General features: G+C 40.0%; 1 protein-coding gene across 1 annotated transcript in view; it reads left to right on the top strand.

Moving 5' to 3' along the window:
• ZNRF2 (zinc and ring finger 2) overlaps positions 1–14,225 on the top strand; it is a 49,398-nt gene extending 35,173 nt beyond the window's left edge. Inside the window, exons 3-5 of the mRNA XM_083378559.1 lie at positions 6,535–6,640; positions 8,865–8,946; positions 11,487–14,225. Of these exons, the coding sequence (XP_083234685.1) occupies positions 6,535–6,640; positions 8,865–8,922 (164 nt within the window). The 3' untranslated portion in view covers positions 8,923–8,946; positions 11,487–14,225. The remainder of the gene's footprint in view (positions 1–6,534; positions 6,641–8,864; positions 8,947–11,486) is intronic.
• The last annotated feature ends 7,586 nt before the right edge of the window (positions 14,226–21,811 follow it).

A 21,811-nucleotide genomic window follows, 5' to 3' on the forward strand; every position in this document is an offset into this window, starting at 1 on the left:
ACCTGCCGTTTCCCCCCCCTCCCGGTCCTTTCCCCCGTCCAAGCGGACGCTCCAGGCTCTTTGGGGGGGACGGGCAGGCGGGGGGGGGAAGGAAGCGTGCCAAGGCGCCGCTCACCTGCGATCGGCGAGTGCGCTGGACTCGGCTGCGTGTCCGGCGGAGGGTTCAGATCATTCCGGGCCAGAGCGGCTTGGCGGGCGGGGCCGTTGGGCAGGCGGCGTGGTGCAGCGGGGGAGTCAGGGCAGCTCTGCCATGGAGCAGCTGGGGTGGGTGGGTGGGGGGAGGAGGAGGAGGAGGAGGAGGAGGCGGAGAGGAGCGAGCGGATGAAAGACGGAGCCTCCCGTGGCTACCGCTGCTGAATATTGCAATGAGCCGCCGTCTCCCTATGACCGCCGGCGAGGGGATTTCATCAGAGCACGCAATCGGGGCTCCCCGCCCCTCGGTCCTGCCCAGATGCAGCAGCAGCAGCAAGACCACCCCCCCACACACACACACCTCCGGTCTACCTTACGGCCCGGTGACTTGACCCCGGGGATAGATCGGAAAGAAGGCAACAGACCTTCCTGCCCCTTCGCTGAGAAGGAGCTCCAGCAATGAGAAGAGCCAAGGGGTGGGGCACCGTGGAGAGGTTAGTGGGTGGTGGTGGTGGCGGCTCTTAGATACCGCGTAGACTCAGGGGTCTTCAAACTTGGCCCTTTGATGACTGGTGGACTTCCTGGAGAAGGAAAAATGCCTGGAGAAGGAAAAATCGGCCGCAGCCTCGGGGTAGGCTTCTCCGGGGGCGCCGCCGCGATTCTGCAGGTCTGTTGCCTTCTTTCCGATCTATACCCGGGGTCAAGTCACCGGGCCGTAAGGTAGACCGGAGGTGTGTGTGTGTGTGGGGTGGTGGTCTTGCTGCTGCTGCTGCATCTGGGCAGGACCGAGGGGCGGGGAGCCCCGATTGCGTGCTCTGATGAAATCCCCTCGCCGGCGGTCATAGGGAGACGGCGGCTCATTGCAATATTCAGCAGCGGTAGCCACGGGAGGCTCCGTCTTTCATCCGCTCGCTCCTCTCCGCCTCCTCCTCCTCCTCCTCCTCCTCCCCCCACCCACCCACCCCAGCTGCTCCATGGCAGAGCTGCCCTGACTCCCCCGCTGCACCACGCCGCCTGCCCAACGGCCCCGCCCGCCAAGCCGCTCTGGCCCGGAATGATCTGAACCCTCCGCCGGACACGCAGCCGAGTCCAGCGCACTCGCCGATCGCAGGTGAGCGGCGCCTCGGCACACTTCCTTCCCCCCCCGCCTGCCCGTCCCCCCCAAAGAGCCTGGAGCGTCCGCTTGGACGGGGGAAAGGACCGGGAGGGGGGGGAAACGGCAGGTCGGTCATAAAAGCAGCGGGTGCAGATGCGCTGCTGAAAAGTTCAAAATCCAACTTTTCTGCTTTTTGAAACGCACCACCGGCTGCTCCGTCCAGAAGCCCAGGTTCGGGAGGGCTGCTTGGCTTCCACTTGAGCCCATCTATGTCTGCGAGCCCCCCCCCCCACTACCCCTAGACCTCAGCCTGGGTCCCCTGTCCGACCCGGAGGAGTATTTTTTTTAAAAAAAACTTCCATCGGGATTTGTTCCTGGAGTTTAAATCCTTGCAGTCCGAAGCAAGAGAGAAAGCCGCGACCTCCTCCTGCGGGAGATTCTCTGCCGGCTCCGAAGAGCTCGACCACCAACGCCGGGGCGGCAGAGGCTTGCAGGGCTGGCAGAGGTGGCGGCAGTCCAGCGTTGTTTCTCCCCTTCGTGCGTGTGTGCGTGCGTGTGTGTGTGTGTGTGTGTGTGTGTGTGTCAGACCCGCAGGAATGGCTAGTAAAGGTGGCGGCAGTCCGGCATTTGCGTTTCTCTGTGTGTCAAGCCCTGTGGGCTCGACACACAGGAAGGGGGGGGAATGCCGGAATGCCGCTTCCCTACCAGCCATTCCCGTGGGTCTGACACACACACGCACCCACGAGGGGGAGAAACAACGCTGGACTGCCGCCAGCTCTGCAAGGCTCTGCCGCTCCCTTCTCTCAGCAGCCTGTTCCGAACGAAGGGACAGTTCTTTTTTTTTGTTGACTTGAGTATAAGCCGAAGTGGAGTTTTTCAGCCCAAAAAGTGGGCTGAAAAATTCGGCTTATACTCAAGTATATACGGTAATTTCATTAGCTGGTGATTACAATATAGTAAAAATATTAAAGTATTTTGTGACAGGATTAATTCACTAAGGAACCAACAAGTTGGAATGATGTTTATTAGTCCAAATTAGCAGATTATAGTAAATAATTGTTCTTATTTCCAGGCAGGACAAAAGCAAAAATTGTTATGCTATATTGATATGTCTAGTTTAATGAAAAGAAGGACTAGACGTAACATGATAGCAGTGTTCCAGTAGCTCAGGGGCTGCCACAAAGAAGAGGGAGTCAACCTATTTTCCTAAACTGTTGTAATTTAGGAATGAATTGTAAAAGGACTACCTATACTGTTCATTGTAAATGAATTGTAAGTCAAGGACTACCTATACTGTTATAATTGTAAAAGGACCTTAAGGAGATGTTTTCTCATCCTCTATATTGTTTCTGTCTAGATCAGCTATGATGAGAAGAAACTATATTAACATAGGACAAACCAATAGATAAAATACAAAACAGTAACATGACTTCTAGGGAATAATAATAAAAAGAGTTGTATCTACTGAACAGCGTTTATATATACACAAGTTGTTGCTTCAGTTATATCTTCTCTATATAATAAATTCAACGATTTCTTGATCAACTTCTTTTTGTGGAACTTGTGTAGTCAAACTAATCATTCCCACAAAGAAAATGAGAAGAAACCCTTAATAGGGGCAATATCTCCTATGAAATTGAACTTAATCATGACAGTGGAATACAGTTTTTTTGCTGCTGAAATAGAATGAAATGTCCTGGAAGAAGATATGGTGGATTAACTAAACAAGAGTGTTCCATTCATGGACTTCCGGTGGCGACGTGACGCCGAAGACAGCCGTTTTCGGGCTGCCCGCTCCGCAGCTGTGTTTTTCCATCGTAAACAGCGCCGATCAGCTGTTTAGATGGATTTGAAGCCCCCTCCTCAGGAGAAGAGGAGGGGGTGAGGCCCCAGGTAGGGGTTGAGCTCTCCGGGGCCGCCTGAGCTGAGAGTTTGGGCGGCTGAAGGATTGAGCCCCCCCGAAGCCTGGGTTGCTCCGAGCTGCGCAGCGCCTCTGCTCCGGGATTTTTGGAGCAGAGCCAGGCGTTAGCAACCACCCCTGCCAAAAGGAAATACTTCTGATTATCAAGATGCAGGCAGAGCAGTACAGGAGGTCAAGGTGAAGTGGACTCTTTATTTTTGCTCTCTAGCTCAATGGATTTTATAGCTTTAAAGTGAAAGTGCGCAATAAGTGAAAGTGGGGGAAGATGGCGGCTAAAACTTCTAAAGCTCTTCGGAATGCGGGGTCTTCCCTGGTGCAAGAGACCTCATTGCAAGCTTTGCTTCCTCCTGTGTCTCCCCCGGTATTGACGCTTAAGGATTTACAAGATGCTCTTGGAAAGCATGCACAATTGATGTCTGATATGATGGATGAAAAGTTGAAAAAGCTGGAGGAGAAAATGGAGGAGAAAATGGAGAAATTGGAGAAGAAGATGGAAGAGAAGTTGAGAGCAATGAGGGTGGACATCTTGTCTATGGTTGAATCCGTAGCTGAATGTGTGCAACAGCTGGATGTAAAAGTGGAGGTTCTCAGTCAAAAGAACTCTATATTAGAAGCAAAGGTATTAGAAAATGAAAATATAAGGGATAAAATGGACGGAGAATTGAGCCTTGTTCAGTATCATCAGATGCAGTATGCTATTAGAATCAGGGGTTTAAAGGAGAATGGTAAAGAAGATTTAAAGCAGCTGATTTCTGAGGCTCTGGAAGGGGTACTGGGCCAGCCAGCATCTGAAATTGAGGGAAATATGGACAAAGTTTTTCGTGTAAATTCATGGATTGCAAGACAGAGGAAGTTACCCAGAGATGTGGTGGTCTATTTTACAAAGAGAGTAATTAGAGATGAAGTCATTCAAGCTGCTTATGATACTAAATTGGTAGTGGCTGAGCAAGAAGGTTTGGTTTTAAAAGAGATCCCTCCGAAGATCCTAAGGAGAAGGAAAGATTTTGCATTTCTAGTACAGGAACTTAAGAAACATGATATTAAGTTTAGATGGGAGATTCCAGTTGGATTGGTGGCGACGCACGAAGGTAAAAGACATCGTTTGGTTACTGTGGCTCAGGCACATGATTTTTATAGTAATGTGTTAAAAGCAACCCCCCTATCATTTTTGGAAGCTGCAAAAGGATACGGTGTGGGAAAGCTTCAAGATGTTGCAGATAGACAGACAGAGGACAATGGTGTTGGAGGGGATCAAGTCACAGTCTCATCGGTTGCAGCAGGAGGCCAGAAGATGACGCGTGCCGCCCTAAGAAGAGCGAGGCGAGAGCAAGAGCAAGACCAGCAGAAAGTTATGGAATCTCCAAAGCGTGCTTACAGTGAAGATCTGGGAGAGGAGCAGTCTAAAGAAGTTTTGGGGGTCATGACAGATGTGCTCCAAAAGTTTTGGGGCGTTAAGATTTCTGATTAAATTTTTAAATTAGAATGTCAATGGAGTAAAATTATTATAGAGGAGAAAGAAAGTTTTTTTTTTAATATTTTACACAATTTAAGATTGATGTTATTTGCTTGCTAGAAACGTATATTAGGGTTATGGACTTAAAGTATGTGTTGAACTAAGAATGGGTACGCAAGCTCCTAATTAACAACAAGTTGTCTTAGAGACTGCCTAAATCTTTTTTTATATACTCTTTTTATTTGAACTCAAGGATGATTTGGAATTGCGAGACATTTGGCGTGATATATATAAGAACTATTTTTGATCATAGTTTAGTTTGGTCGGAGATTATTAAGATTAATAGAGATAGGCACTTTTGGCGCGTAACTGTGAATTTGTTTGGAAATTAGAGAAAGGTGGGAGAATGCAAATAGCAGGTGAAAGTTTTTTTTTCTTTTTTTTTGAAATTAATATGAATAAGGACTGGGATTAAGAAAATTTATTTTGAGTAAAGTTCTTTTTCTGTTTTCCTCTTTTTCTTTTTTACTTTATTTGTAATATTAATATTGTTTGTATTCATTTTATATGAGCTAGAGGGAGATGGAATTTATAGTTATTGTTGATAACATAGGGGTGTTTATGTTTGTTTTTCGATTTTATACCCTGTATTTAGCTCTGGGAAGTCGGGGGGGAGGAGGGAATGGGGGAGAGGGATAGGGAGGGTTGGATAGGGGTGGGGGAGGGGGGGATTAAAGTCAAAATGTATTGTAAAACTTTTTAAATAAATAAAAAAAGAGTGTTCCACTCATAAAATAACAGCCGTAAGCATGTGAAGCATTATGTTTTTGAATGAATGAACCTTTATTGTCAAAATACAACCATGTATACATTGAAATTGGCTGAGCCTCCCTTCATGCCCCCCACCACCACAACTCACAGTGGCAACAAACCCACCATCTTGTGATACTATGTGAGCTGATTGCACAACATACCGGCCTCGCAAGTCAATCATACATAAAATTATAAAATTATTTCCCGTTCAAGAGCCTGACAGCCCGTGGATAGAAGCTGTTCTTCAGCCTGTTGGTATGGCTGGCTATACTCCTGTATCTCCTACCCGATGGTAGGAGAGTAAAGAGGTAACGACCAGGGTGTGAATCGTCCCTGAGAATTTTCCTCACTCTTCCAAGGCAGCGAGCCCTGGCGATGTCGTCCAGTGGTGTCAGGGGACAGCCCACAATGTTTTGTGCTGTGCTCACCACCCTCTGTAATGCTTTCTTATCCATGGCTGTCAAGCCAGCATACCAAACCACAATACAGTGCGAGAGGTCGCTCTCTATAGTAGACCGGTAAAAGAAGGTCATTAGTTGTTGTTCTACCCTGTTCTTCTGCAAGACCCTGAGGAAGTGGAGTCTCTGTTGGGCCTTTCTGGCTACCTGGGTCGTATTGACTTTCCAAGTAAGATCTTCACAGAGGTAGACTCACAGGAATTTAAAGGAGGAAACTCTCCACACAGCGCCCCCCCCCCCCGATGTAAAGTGGGCCAGGTTCCTCTCTTTTCCTCCAGAAGTCTAGCACCATCTCTTTTGTCATACCGATGTTCAGGTGCAAGTTGTTCTCTAAATACCATATGGATAGTTTTTGTACCTCCCCCCTGTACGCTGTTTTATCTCTACCTGTAATAAGACCCACTACGGTGGTATTTGCGAACTTAATTATCGTAGTAAATGGGTCAGACTATACACAATTGTATGTATACAATGAGTACAGGTAGGAGCTAAGCACGCAGCCCTGTGGCGAGCCGGTGCAAAGCTTCATGGGGGTGGATAAAACCAAATTGCAATATAACTTTGTGAATAACATCATTAGGTTTAAAACATGAAGCATTTAATTTTTAAAAAAGTATTAAAAAAATAACTATTGTGTCTGTTAATTTATCTGTTTCCATAGAGGATGTCCTGAGTAAAGATGCTGGAGAATGTGCAATATGCTTGGAGGAACTGCAGCAAGGGGATACAATAGCACGATTGCCTTGTTTATGCATATATCATAAAGGGTGAGTGGATACAAAACATAATTCAAGAACTAACTATTGGACTATATTTAGAGGCATGTAGGCAGAATCCATCATACCTACCATGTCTTTCCTGCTTCCATATTATCCCTCCTCCATGCTTTATGGAGCAACTCCAAATTCTTCAGACAGATAAGAGTAGAGAGAGGTTTAAATGTTCTGTTGGTTTGTGGCTGTATATATATATATATTTTCTAGCTATGCATTAAATGAACTGTCAAAATTAAATCTAATTGTGATCATGTTGCATTGGTATATTTAATGTTTCAGTTCAAACATAATTATGTCATTTTTGATATCTGATAATATAATGCAGAAAGATACTGTAAGATAAAAGCTGTAAAGGTTTACCTATGTAAATATTGACACATTTATTTTTTAAAAATTGTCCTGTTGGGCAATTATTTTTTAAAAATTGTCCTGTTCTCTTGGAGACCATATATATTTGAAACAATTTAGAGTATTTATCCAGGGATCTGGTGTCTATTCTCTCCCGCTCTCCCTCCCTCTCTGTCCCCCTATCTCTCTCGCTCTCGCACAGACTTTTTAAAGTACTTAATACAGGTCTTAAGGGAGAAGACACTTGCTTTCTCATTACATTGCATTAGTAGCTTTAAAATATTGGTTGCTGCATATACAACACATATGTCTGAAGGATGGGCAACATCTCAGTGGGTGAAGTATTTAGTTGAGTGCTTAGGCCAAGGAACACAGTGAACAGAATTTTGATGCAATCACTTCACCAGGTGAAAGTGGATTCTGGGGTGGTGAATAGATTGCAGGGCTCACCTTGCCCTCCTTTGCACTTAATTCTCAACTTTAAGACTGGTTATCAGACTCAAAAAGAAGTCTTCAAATTTCTGATTGCCACACCATTCCCACAATCATGTGTTAATATTTTGGTGGTTGGCAATGGGCTTGCAGTTGTAGTGACCGTGTAGTCACATGATTACTTTTTGTGACTTTTTTTTTACCATTTTACCATTTATTGGATAAGTTGAATTCAGATTTACGACCACTTGAAAATAATAGGAGAAAGGTGTATTGGATATGTTTGCCGCCTTGAATTACCATATTTTTCGGACCATAAGACGCACCGGACCATAAGACGCACCCAGTTTTTAGAGCAGGAAAACAAGAAAAAAAATTCTTTCTCCTTCTCTTTCTCTCCCTCTCTTTCTCTCCCTCTCTCTTTCTTTCTCTCCCTCCCTCTCCCATTGTCCCTTCCTTCCTTCCTTCCTTCCCTCCCTCTTTGTCCTTTCTCTCTCTGCATTAGAGCAGTACCCGCGGAGGCGGCCCTGCAGCCCGGCTTTCTCTTGGAGAAAGCAAGCTGAAACGGAGTGAGGGAGATTGCCAGAAATGCGAATCGGCCGATCTCGCGCTCCTGCAAACTCCCTTGCTCGGTTTCAGCTTCCCTTGCTACAAGAGAAAGCAGGCTGAAACGAGGCAGATTGCAGCAGCGCGAGATCAGCCGATTCGCATTCCAGGCAATCTCCCTCACTCCGTTTCAGCCTGCTTTCTCTTGTAGCAAGGGAAGCTGAAACCGAGTGAGGGAGAGTGCAGGAGCGTGAGATCAGCGTTTCTCAGCACGTGCCGATTCGTGCTCCTGGCAATCTCCCTTGCTTTCCACTTGCGGAGGTTGGGGCTGGCCATACGGATCACCTTCGGACCATAAGACGCACCCTCGTTTTCCCCCCCACTTTTGGGGAAAAAAAGTGCGTCTTATGGTCCGAAAAATACGGTATTTTAAAAATAATGAAGATGGGATATAAATAAATATATAAATAACCAGATGATTTGCTTAAAGACGATCATAAAACTTCATAATATTGTTCAGTCACATGATGACTCAACTTTACTACAGTGACTTAGGAACAAATTTCCATTCCCAGTTGTGGTTGTAAATTAAGGACTACTTCAATTTGATTAGGCGTTAAGGCCCACAAAGCTTGTTCAATGAAACATAGCTATTTATGAATGCGTGAAACACAACATATTGTTTTATTTATTTCTTTAAAACCAATTAACTTTTGAAAAGTCATTTACTTATGTAGTTTTTCTAAAGATACCTAACAGTAGCAAAAGTATTTATTTGAAAATCAGTGCCTTATAATTGGCACTTTTAATTGTCAATTTTAACAAAATTTAAAATATAATTTGTTCTCATATTTAAGCCTGAATTTTTTTCCTTTTTGTCATTCGTTAGATGCATAGATGAATGGTTTGAAGTAAATAGATCTTGTCCTGAGCATCCTTCAGATTAATCGCCAAGTTTGCTGCTTTTAAAGGTAAGAGTTGTTAGTTTCTTACTCTTTTTAATGTCGACTAATAATTGAGTTACTATTAGCTCTCTTTTGATTTACAAGTAGTCCTCAATTTACAACCACAATTGAACCCAAAATTTCTGTTGCTAAGTGAAACATTTGTTAAGTGAGTTTTGCCCCATTTTATAACCTTTCTTGTCACCGTTGTTAAGTGAATCTGGCTTCCCCATTGACTCTGCTTATCAGAATGTTGGAAAAGGTGAACACATGATTTTGGAACACTGTAACTCTCATAAATATGAGTCAGTTCACAAGCGTCTATATTTTGTTCATGTGACTATGGGAATGCTGCATGCAATGGTTGTAAGTGTGAAAAATAGTCATAAGTCACTTTTTTCAGTGCTGTTATAACTTCAAACAGTCACTAAATTAACTGTTGTTAAGTTGAGGCCTACCTGTATATTGTTGTGTTTGTAATGGTACACAAGGTGTATATAACAATAGGGTGTACTGTATTTCATTGTCATGAATTCCATATGCCAGTTCCTTTTTAAAGAATATTTTGAAGTAGGGATGCTATCTGAGCAATGTCAATTAGCCTATTCAGAACTGATTTGTAATCCCTAAGATCTTTGCCATGATTTAATCATTTTTTTTCTTGTTGGGATCACTGTCATATTGTAAGGAAATTTCTCTTTTTTTAAAATCCAAAAACTTACAATCTGAAGGAAAGAAAGCAGTATGTTTGAAATGAGAAATTCCTATTTTGAATGCCTGCTGCTGTTTCTGGTGTAATATTTATATTTAAAAAATTTGAATTCAGATACAAGTTATTTTAGGTTAACATCTCTTTTAATTGTGGGCACTTTAATTATATTGTGTATCTCCTAGATAGTGGACATAAAAGAAGCCACATATGTATCACATGGATGTTTTGATTGCCATGGTTTAAGCTTTAGAATCAGAATAGAGCTGGAAGGGATCTTGGAAGTCTTTAGTCCCAACTCTCTGCTCAGGCAGGAGACCCTACCATTTCAGACAGGTGGCTGTCCAGTCTTTTCTTAAAAACTTCCGGTGATGAAGCACCCACAACTGGTTAATTGTCCTCACTGATAGGAAGTTTCTCCTTAATTCCAGGTTGCTTCTCTCCTTCATTAATTTTCATCCATTGTTTCTTGTCTTGCCTTCTGGTACTTTGGAAAATAATTTGATCCCCTCTTCTTTGTGGCAGCCCATCAAATACCAGAATACTGCTATCTTGCCACTCCTAATCCTTCTTTTCTTTAGTCTAGCCATACCCAATTCCTGTTTTTGCCTCCAGGCCTTTGATCATCTTAAGTTACTCTTCTTTGCATTTTTCCCAAAAGAGAAAGGGGAAAAAAACCTCTTGCTTCACTGATATAGCTTTCGTATCCAATTGCAACAAAAAGCATAGAGTTAGAGATGTAAACTATTGATGCTGCCACAAAAAAGAGCTGATTTGGTCTACTGGTTAAGGCGTCAGCTAGAAACCAGGAGCCTTAAGCACAAAAGCCATCTGAAGGTGATTTTGAGCCAGTCACTCTCTCAGCCAACTCATTTCATAGGGTTGTTGTAGGTAAAACAGGAGAAGGGAATATTAGGTATGAATACCACCTTGACTAATTTATAAAAATAAAGAAGACAGGAAATAAACAAACAAGCAAGCTAGCTTGAAGGAATTTTCTACTATTGATATTTTAATGAAATATTGTATTGTTGCTGCATTGTAATATTGTATTAGCAGTATATTTTTTAAAAATATGGTGGCAGTCCTAACTAATGTACTGCAGATTACCTGTAACCAGTGCCTGTTCTTTGCCTAGTTATGGTAGAATTATCTACCCTTAAATATAGAAATGATAGATATTGAATAATGAGCTATATTCGGTCAGTCAGTTTCTCTTATTCAGTCAAAGGTTGTGATTGCAATTAAGACAGCCATAAGTTTCACTAAATAAACAAATTTACTTCACAGAGTTGTAACAACCAAATTACCAGAACTTTCTATACAACCTTGAAAAATATACATATCCCCAAAGTGTTCCAGTACTTATAGTCCAAAAAGCCATAACTGATTCAGAAGTAGAAGGTTTCTATCTTAATCTTCATGCTTAGGAATTTCTTCTTAATGGAGACCAGATCTGTTCTTTTCTTCCTGGTTTCAGAAGTGCAGTTAAGATCTAGTTATTTCATTTAACATAGGAGTAGAACATGACTGAGCAAAGGTGGGTTCATGACTTTATTTTCTTTATATTATGTGTGGAGCTATCTTATACTGATCTTGATTGTTATCTGTCCAGACCAGAGCCTTCAGGAATAGACCACATACAAATAAAGAAGCTATGCTAAAAGATATTAGCCATATGCTGAAGTGAAAGTAATTATTTCTCAAAACTATTAATATTAAAGAATAAGTTCAAGAAAATTAATAATAATTATTTTTAAATACCTGAATATCAGATGTCCTGATAGATACTACTGTGATTTAGAAAATGTATTTTACTCTCAAGAAATATAATTGTATGTTTGTTAATCTTTTGTAGTCTCTTACACTGCTTACCAGAAGTAATAGATGTGAAGTTCCATCATTAGAAGTCAATCTAAAAGTAAACTTGTGTTCGTTTTGGAGTGGGAAAGAAGAAGATGGAACAAGCATGGGACAAATGGTGCAAAGCTGGATCCTCAGTGTACCAAATGCTCATCTAAAGGCATCACAGGGATTTTGAAAATGCTGCACATCCTGGAAAAATTCTCTCCCACAAACTTCATTGATGTTTTATATTTACAGGCCAAAGTTACTTTCATTTTTTTTAAAAGCAGTGTACAGAAACAGAATGTTCTGACATAATTCCTTGAACAGATGTATGCTCTACATCAGACTGGAACATTTTACAAGGAAGATGCCATTTTTTCTTTGGAATCCCCTATTCTTTTTTCTCACAGTAAAGGAGACAAACTATGAGAATCAAAGATTCTTCACTCAATATGCTGTTCACATTTTTATGGAAAATAATGCAATGTTCTTTCTTTGAATCTTTGAAAATTTTGAAAAGTAAAGCTTTGTCACAAAGCAGCCCAAAAAAACAAAATGCAATCAAGGCTAATTCTGAATTAATATTCTTGATCCAATTAGAGTTATTGAAATCCATAATCTCTTCTCATTTCTATATAATAAAGTACATTGTAAATTGTAAATATCAATGCAGCAATTTTTTTTTGAAAATGCATAATCTAACAGCTATGCAATATTTTTTAAAAAAACCTATAGGGACATGGCAAATAACATCTTTCAGAATGCTGCCAGTCAAGCTAATTTAACGGGTATTATATTTTTAATGTTTCAGGTAGTTATTTTCTTATACTATCACAGTTACCAGTCCACCTTTCCTTAGGTTCAGTAGTCACAAAGGTAGGAAAGATGAAATGTTTCATTGGGATAATATCTGGCCTTTTTAAAACTTTTCTATTGGAGATTACTGTATCTCAATGGCTGGTCATAGCAGATTATAATAATTTGCATCAATGTCATTGATACATTAGCTGTAATCCTACACCCAGTCCCATGTGCTTCTTGTTGATATAATCAGGCTTACATACTTTCTGGGTATATTGCCTGTATTCTTGAATCTATAATACTTTACTACACAATTGTGTCTTATCATAAATTGTAAAATGGGCTTTCTCTGATAGGGTAGAGAAGAAGCTGATCAAATAAAATTATGAGCTGTTAATATATTTGAGGATGTTTTTAGAAGCAATTAAAATATCTTATAAAGTTTGTGACAACATGAAAAACTATTTAATAAAGGTGATGGAAAACTTGAAACTTGAAATGAGAAAAATAAGTTGTGTAATCAGATTATTTCATTATATTTATGTATTCTGTTCCCCTAAGATCATTTTAAAAACGTTTTTCTGTTGACTTATTGTTATTAATGACTTGTTACATTGCACGTAATTCATGTGCTTATAGAAATATTTCGTACATTTGCTGTACATTCACAACTCTTAAAATTTTAAACCAAATATTAAATTCATGAAAAATGTCTTTTGCAGTGTACATATGTATTAAATGCTATAGCCAGCAAACTTTACTTTCTTCAGAAAGAAAAAAAATATTGTATTTTCTTTCTCTGGTTCAATATTACATAATGGTCAGAAGTTGATGTTCAGCAAGCATGAAATTCCCAAACCACATTTGCTTGCAATGTGCAAAAAACAAACAACGCAAGAAGGGGTATTTACAGGAAAGAAGTCATGAGGGACAAGTGGCAAGAACCTGAGTCTTTTCCCATTCGCTGGTGGGTTTCTTTCATTTTTCAACACTAAATTCGTAAAAAAAAAACATAATATGAAAGATATTTCTTTTATTCAGAACATCTAAGACAACTTTCATTAAAACATAATATTGGCTGTGTAGCGTGGGAATGAGAGAACTTTGCGATTTTGCGATTTAATTTGTTTTTTTAATTGGATCAACTGTTTAAGAACCAGGTGCAAAATACTGAGATCAGCCAGAGCCAAGTGTAAAGGACATGTAACTAGAAATAAAACAAACTTTTGGATACAAAATACTTTTGAGAATCAGATATTTGAGTTTTCCTAATTATCTCATCCCTTCATTTTATTTATTTGAAATAATTTATTTTTTTTATTTATGCAACTCTCAAATTGAGCCTGGTCCCCAAACCAATACCTTATAAGGGAAGAGAGTTCCTTTCCCTATTATTTTAACTGCCACTACTTATGTAATAGGGATAGCCTTCCTCAGATATTCTGGGTTTTTTGAACAAATCGTACAAAGAAATGTGAAAGTTAAAGAGTTTGTGTATGTTGCTCTGCTTACTAGACTGAAAAGTCAGAAGCCATTGTTCTAAATTAATTCACTAATAAAATGAATTTGAGATTACAGGCCTAGGGTAAAACGATGTAAGTTAGAAGTTCAGGCCTGCTGTAAACCACAGTTCACTGGGTAAACTGTGGTAACTGTAGTGATAACCACTTAGCAATCAAAAGGTACGTTCTTTAATGAGAAAGTTGCCAGAAGCCACATCTGGCTGAGTTGATGCCAAATTCCAAGTGGTAGATACTACTTTTATTATTTCCTCCTTTTCATTATCACTTCTTCACACACTACTCATCTATTCATTGAAACAAATGTGCACACACATATAGTCCTGGTCGGACATGAGGACCAGAAAACGGCTCCTTTTCCTGCAGCAGTGCATTGAGAGTCCCGAAGGTGCTTTTTCCAAAAGGCAACTGGACTGTCTTGGTTTTTTCCTTTGAAAATATTTCATTTCTCATTCAAGAAACCTCTACAGAAGTGAAAGGTTTTCAAAAGAAAAAACTCCAGTTGCCTTTTGGAAAAAGCATCTCTGGGACATCTATTGTCTGGATGATTGGGAATCTCCATAGGGTAGAGTATAAAGGTCGAAAGGTGTTAGAAGCAAAACCATAAGAGGGCAGCATTATTTCAAAAATGGGTTATGTTATTTTTAGTCATTGTTCTCTCTGGTTGGGATATATACATGAGTCAGCCTGCTTTTCTTTTCTCTGCATGATGATGGGAATACATAGGAGACTGAAATCCACATGTAGACTAGTTAATGCCTTTGTTTTGAAAGTTAAAACTTTCAACCTGGTATAGTACTAGCACATCTGAGAGTAACACTCTTAAATTCTCAGTCACTATCCCAACCAAGTGTTCCAGCACACTTGGAGCCATAAAGTTGGAAAAGGTTGCTATGAACAAGTGCAAAACAGCAGTATTTATTTAGGTTGCTGGTTTGTATATTTGAAAAATTGATGCAACAAAATGTTCAACAGAGGTTATTCCATGAGATAACATTAATACTGTGCAATAATTATTTGCAGAAGTTATCAGCCCAAAGGTATTTTTAAGCTAGCAGGTCTTGCATTGCTTCAGCATGATTATTTTAAATCTGAAAAGTCTAGGTGATAGAATTTTAATTATTTTATCAACTAAAATATTGATCAGTGGAAACTTTAAGGAGGCATTAATTAATGCAGCTAGTTAGATTTGCTTAATTTTGAAACACTAGAATGTCCTTGAAAAAAGATAAAAAATAGTTCTAATTTGTGAACTATTTATTAAATTGTAGAGTACCATGGATTGCCTTTAATATCCTAAATGCAATTATATTGAGGTGTTAACAAGGCAGAAATTTAAAAAAATATTTTAATTGATTTCATAGATTATCTAAAAGTGCCAATCAATTGTTGATTGTTCTGTTTACAAGCTCTATAAAGTGCATTCTGACTCAACACTTTTCCATGTTTTGACACCTTGATTCTTAAACACTGGCAACAATTTCAACAGATTTTTTACATAAACTGCAAAGATGGTTTTGGAAAAATTATATAATCTGTGGTTTCCAAATCTGATTTTCAGATAACCTTTTTTCATGTTGACCTTGTTTTTTCATATTGACCTTGTTTATTGCTTACCAATGAGCCACTGGGTTGCAGAGAATTTAGAAATGTGTCCTTAATTCATTTGAACTATTGGCCACTTCACTGTACACATTGGTGTAGCTGAAAGTGGTATGCATTCTACTAAGCATGATTTCTTTGGGATTTGCATGCTGTGTCAATTCAAACATTGTGATTTGCACACTATGACTTAAGAATCATTGTAATGTTTGAGACCAGCCAAATATGATTTATTTAAAAACCTGGTTAAACAAATCACAATGTGTATCTGGTATGTCTGATAATATAGCCAGAACCTAAATGCTAATATGTATTGTAGGCAAGGATTTGTAACAGTAGACAAAATTAGGAAAGCTGTCTTTTTTATCTTCTCATTGTGAAACTCCTAAAAAGCTTCCAATGTTTTCTCGAAACTGTGGGAACTGTGAATGCCTTATATAGGCACTCATTAAAGTAGGATTGAAATGTGATTTTGGTTTAACAAGAACTCTAATGTCATCTCCCTACTAAATACACATAATAATTTGAAAAATAATACAAAGATATTAGAATATACATTTGAAGAAACTAAATTGCCAAACCAACTTTTAAATGTGGGTGGATGGTTAAGGAATAACTAGACTGGTGAAGAGTACGAACTTTTTAACCCTCCCTGGAGCTATTTGGATGGTTGAAAGAACCCACTGAAAATCAGCAGTTCAAATTAAGTATTTCCACAAAATGGGAAATGAAACTTTGAGGATGAACAATTTAATGAGGAATGTTATAATACTTGGTGATGACAATAAGCAAGAAATCTTCCTTCATTATTCTGTTGATAAAAGTATAATAAGTAACATTGAATGTAAAATACGTTTTTTTAAATGAGTTATATGATTGAGAAAAATTACTTGAATTTTTTTTTAGGTACATCTAATTAGTCTGGAAGTATACAATTATGATTTTCATTTTACTGATCAAGGCTGTACATTTTAAGTAACATTCCATTTGTTTAAAATATGTACATGTTAATAAATTTTTGAAGCATACTTTATGATTGGGTGTCTTTTTAAGTTTTATTTAAACATATACAGGAAGCTGACCTCAGTAATTATAACAACTTCAAAGTACATTTTGCTTCTTATGGATTTTTATTCAGTTTGTCATTTTTGTTATGAAGAAAATGAATGCAGTATATTTTAAATGTGTGGTGCTTCACTCTTATTTCTATTCAGCTGCTGGCGTAGAAGAGTGAACTGCATGGATTATCCACAATATGCAATATTAATCTAGATAGAATATTCTAGAATATTCTGTCTTCTACATGCCAAGAGTTAGCAAGGACCCAATACATTTGTGATTCAGAAGAAGACCATCTCTTCAATACAGTCTCATCATTCATCATTTTAGCCATTGTCTATCCATTGTAGGATGAAGGCCTCTTCCGCATGTTTCCAACCAATACGGTCCTGAGCTTTCTTTTGCTAATTAGGCCCGCAATACTTGCTGATGTCATTGCTCCATCTTGTTTTAGGTCTCTTTTGTGGAGATGCATTTTATCAAGTGGAATCCATTCTATGACTGCCTTAGTACACCTGCCATCAGTTGTTCTTGCTATGTGACCAGTCCATTTCCATTTCCATTCTTTTACTCTCTTGATGATATCATATACTTTTGTTTGTTTTCTAATCCATGTGCAGGTCTTTCTACCTTGTCTTGTAATGCTGAGCATGTAATCTTTCCATGGGTCTTTGCGCCACTCCTAGCTTTTGTATTGATTGTGAGGTTAGTGTCCATGTTTCACTGGCATATGTTAGAGCAGGTAGTACACACTGATTGAAAACTTTTCTCCTCATGCATGGGGACAGGTTGTTCTTGAAAATTATGCTTAACTTACCAAATGCCTGCCAACCACATTTAACACATTTAACGGGTTGCTCCTCTGTCCTAGTCCTATTAGACCTCTCAGTGGCTTTTGATACCATCGACCATGGTATCTTACTGCGGCATCTTCGGGGGTTGGGAGTGGGAGGCACCGTTTTACGGTGGTTCTCCTCCTACCTCCTGGGATGTTCGCAGCCGGTGTTGGAAGGAGGGCAGAGGTCGGCCTCGAGGCCTCTTGTTTGTGGAGTGCCTCAGGGGTTGGTCCTCTTGCCTCTCTATATGAAGCCGCTGGGTGAGATCATTAGTGGTTTTGGGGTTGGGTATCATCAATATGCTGATGATACCCAGCTTTTTATCTCCACCCCAAACCACCCCAGTGATGCCCTCTCCGTGATGTCCCGTTGCCTGGAGGCGGTCCGGGTCTGGATGGGGAGGAACAGGCTTCAGCTCAACCCTGACAAGACTGCGTGGTTGTGTGTCGGCGTCTCGGGAAATTCAGAATATTCCACCGTTAATTATGGAGGGTGAGATATTGCCCCCCGTAGATAGGGCTCGTAACCTGGGTGTCCTCCTTGATTCACAGCTCTCCTTGGATGATCATATAGGAGCTGTGACTAGGGGGGGCCTTGGCTCAGGGTCGCCTGGTGCGTCAGTTGCAGCCCTATCTAGACCGGGATGCCTTGCGCACAGTCACTCATGCACTCGTGACCTCCTGTTTGGACTACTGCAATGCTCTCTACATGGGGCTGCCCTTGAGGACTACTCGGAGGCTCCAGCTGGTGCAGAATGCAGCCGCGCGAGTGGTGGTGGGAGTTTCCCAATACTCCCATGTAACACCTCTACTCCGTGAGCTGCATTGGCTTCCAGTTGTCCTCCAGGTAAGATTCAAGGTGCTGGTTATGACCTATAAAGCCCTAAATGGCATGGGTCCGGGTTACTTACGGGAACATCTGCTGCCGGCATCAACTTCCCTTCGTCCAGTGCGCTCCCGCAGAGAGGGCCTCCTTAGGGTGCCGTCGGTGAAAGAGTGTCAACTGGCAGCCCCCAGGGGGAGGGCATTCTCTGTGGGCGTGCCAGACCTGTGGAACCGTTTACCGGTGGAGCTCCGGATGGCTCCCGACCTTCGCTCCTTCCGACATGACCTAAAAACATATTTATTTGAACAAGCCGGCCTGGTCTGATGGGTTTAGGGGTATTTTAACGTTTTGTAATTTATTAAAATGGGCTATTGTATTTAATATTTTTTAAATTTTTATATATTGTATTTTATTGTATTGCCCTGTACACCACCCTGAGTCCTTCGGGAGAAGGGCGGTATAAAAATAAAATAAAATAAAATAAATAAATAAATAAATAAATAAACACACCATTCAATTTCCTTTATTGTATCACCTTTCACGGAGATCCGTTGGCCAAGGTATATGCTCTGTAGTAAATGTATTTCGGATAGCTGCTTTTTCCTGCATTAAAGCATAGTCTATTTATGATCTTAAATAATATTCTGAGACACAATTTGCACTGTTGCCAATTTTGAATAGACCAGTAGTAGGCAACCTGATATCTTTAGGATTATTTAGATTGCAACTTTATATAACCCAGCCAATAATATAATCCAATGAAATCTTTTGCTTCCATTAGAAACTATCATACGGAAGTCTTCTACTTTCCAGATATTACGATTGATTTTATGATTGCGGCTAGATGAAAACCTTCAAAACTTTTATAAATTTCAAGAGGCACTTTTTGACTTTGCAGTACAATAATAAATTGAATGAAAATTACCCCAGTCTAGTTAAGTGCAGTTCATGTGTAGAATTTAAATGAACACCTGTTAACTCTTATTGCAGCTGATTTAGGTTTCACTGCAGTGTATTCTAGAATTGCCTTCACTTATCAGAGTTGTGCCTCATTGCCTTAAGTTAGTGTAACGTATGTGTCAGATTTGCACTGACATTCCAAACTAATTAATAGAATTCAAAGTCATTTCCACCAGTGTCAGAATTCTTACAAGACACTTGCAAAGTGTTCATTTTGTACTAAAATGGAGTGTAGTAAGATCCTCAGCCTTTGCTCTTTGTGCTAATTAATCTGGGAGAACAATTAGCCTCTTATTTGTTCTTTCAGTTTTCTTTCGATTTCACAGAAACATTTTTTGCTAAGTAGCATACATAGATTGGACAAAACTCATTCATACAAAGATTTGCCATAATTTTTTCATATGTTACTACTGGCGAGTTAGAACACACTGAAAAGTAATGAAGTCCTGTATTAAATAATTTCTAATGTGTAATTCTTCAATTTCATACTAAATAATATGCATCAAGACACTAAATATAGGCAAAAAGCTTGGCTCCAGAATTGCCTTTTGATTTTGTGCCAAAGTAGCAGAGGGAGAATATGGTAGCCTTTGCTGAGCTTGTGATCTTAAAAGGCATGATTTCAGTGCCTGCTCAAAAGGGTGAACCATCAAGCTGCAAGAACTGCTGGCTTGGAATATGTGTCAGAGAGTCATGAATGCAGAGTTTTATTTTCTTCATTTCCTTCTCTCTAGAGCAGTGTTTCTCAATCTCAACAGTTTTAGGATGTGCAGACTTCAATTCCTAACATGCTGCCCAGAGAGTTGAAGTCTGTGCATGTTAAAGCTGTTAAGGTTGAGAAACACTGCTCCAGAGCAAAGCTCCTTTTGTTCTTCAAATAACAAAGGAGTGTGGGATACATCTATCTCAGCAGGTTCTTTCTTCCCTTTGTGCAAATCAGGGTACTTTTTATCAAATGCTCTGTCTCACTGTTGTTCTGGTGCTTTTTACCCCTCCCTCTCCTTATTCAACACACCCACCACCTCCTGTCAGCTGTCCAGCTGTTTCCAAGGAAATCTGTATCTGTCAGTCCTGAAGAAACAGGCACATAATACTAGTCTAACCTATGCTGACAGAATTTCTTCAATATGCTTTTTCACAAGCACTATAACCCTCCCTGCTTTCAGAGATATTGTTCTTGACACCATTGCTCTGTTTATATACAGACCAAGTCACTTTCAAGCATAACAGATGTTCCCTCTTCAGTCCTAGCAAATGTACAACTGTTAAATTATATGTAGGCCTTGACAACTTCCTACAAAGCCATATTTCCTGTCTGGGTAAAATTCTTGTATGCTTTTCCTTTCCAGCACTTAATGGCTCTGCAACAAGGAGTAACTCCGATGTCAGCTCAGTAATATTCTTAATTTGCCAGCAAATGTGAAAGCCTGATTTGGAAACTACAATATTATCTTGAAATGACTGTCCCTCACATCAGAAATAAAGGATTTCAAAATGTATGGAGAAATAAATGTAATACTTGTCTGCAACTATTTATTCATTTATTTGCTTGATTGTTTGCATCTCCCTTTTATTATTTTTACAAACTACTCAAGGTGGTGAACATATCCAACACACCTTCCTCCCATGTTCCCCATAACAACAACACTGTGAAGTGAGGTGGGGTGAGAGAGAATAACTGGCCCAAGATCACCCAGCTGGTTTTCATGGCTAAGGTGGGACTAAATTCATGATCTCTTGCTTTCTAGCCTAGTGCCTTTAAAGCATTTACATCTTTTCCTAATAAAGTGACAAATAAGAGCTACATTTGCAAACATGCAAATGGTGATGGTACTGATGATGACCTATAAAGCCCTAAATGGCGAGGGTCCGGGATATCTGAGGGAACACCTGCTGCCAGCATCAAGCTCCCTTCGTCCAGTGCGCTCCCACAGGGAGGATCTTCTCAGGGTGCCGCCGGTTAAAGATTGCCGGCGGGTAACACCCAGGGGTAGGGCCTTCTCAGTGGGCGCGCCTGCCCTTTGGAACCAGCTGCCTGCGGAGCTTAGGACTGCCCCCGATCTCCGTTCATTCCGCCGGGACCTGAAGACCTGGCTCTTCGAGCTCTCTGGCCCAGGCTGAGAATTATTAATTTTTAATTTTAACTGGGGTTTTTATTTTCTCTCAGGATTTCATTTAATCTTTTTTAATTGTTTTAACTTTTGTATTGATTTTCTTTTAAATATCCTGTAAACTGCCCTGAGTCCTTCGGGAAAGGGCGGTATATAAATCTAAATAATAATAATAATAATAATAATAATAATAATAATAATAATAATAATAATAATAATAATAATAATAATAATAATAATAATATGCCAATATTAATTCTCCTAAGCTCTGTAGATGATAGAATATTGTAGAATATTGTACTCAAGGAATCTGTATCAATTATTACATCTGACGACATTATATCTAATGGCATTGAATTTGCTTGGAAAAATGAGTGCTGTAGGCCAATGAAGAGCATCAAGGTAAGACGTCTGTAAATTAAGAACAAGTTCTGTCCTGTCTTTCTTGAATTGTCAGAACTGATACTTACAAATAGGCTGTCAATTATTAAAAATGGTGGATAGCATTCTTTCTTGGGTCAGTGAACCACTGAAGCCATTTTGTTTTTCAGGAACCACTGAAAACAAGTTGCATATTACAAATGTGCAATTTCAGTGGTCTTGAAAGCATTCTGCAATGTC

The sequence above is a fragment of the Vipera ursinii genome (genome assembly GCF_947247035.1).
Source record: "Vipera ursinii genome assembly, chromosome: Z".
NCBI classification, from domain to species: domain Eukaryota; kingdom Metazoa; phylum Chordata; class Lepidosauria; order Squamata; family Viperidae; genus Vipera; species Vipera ursinii.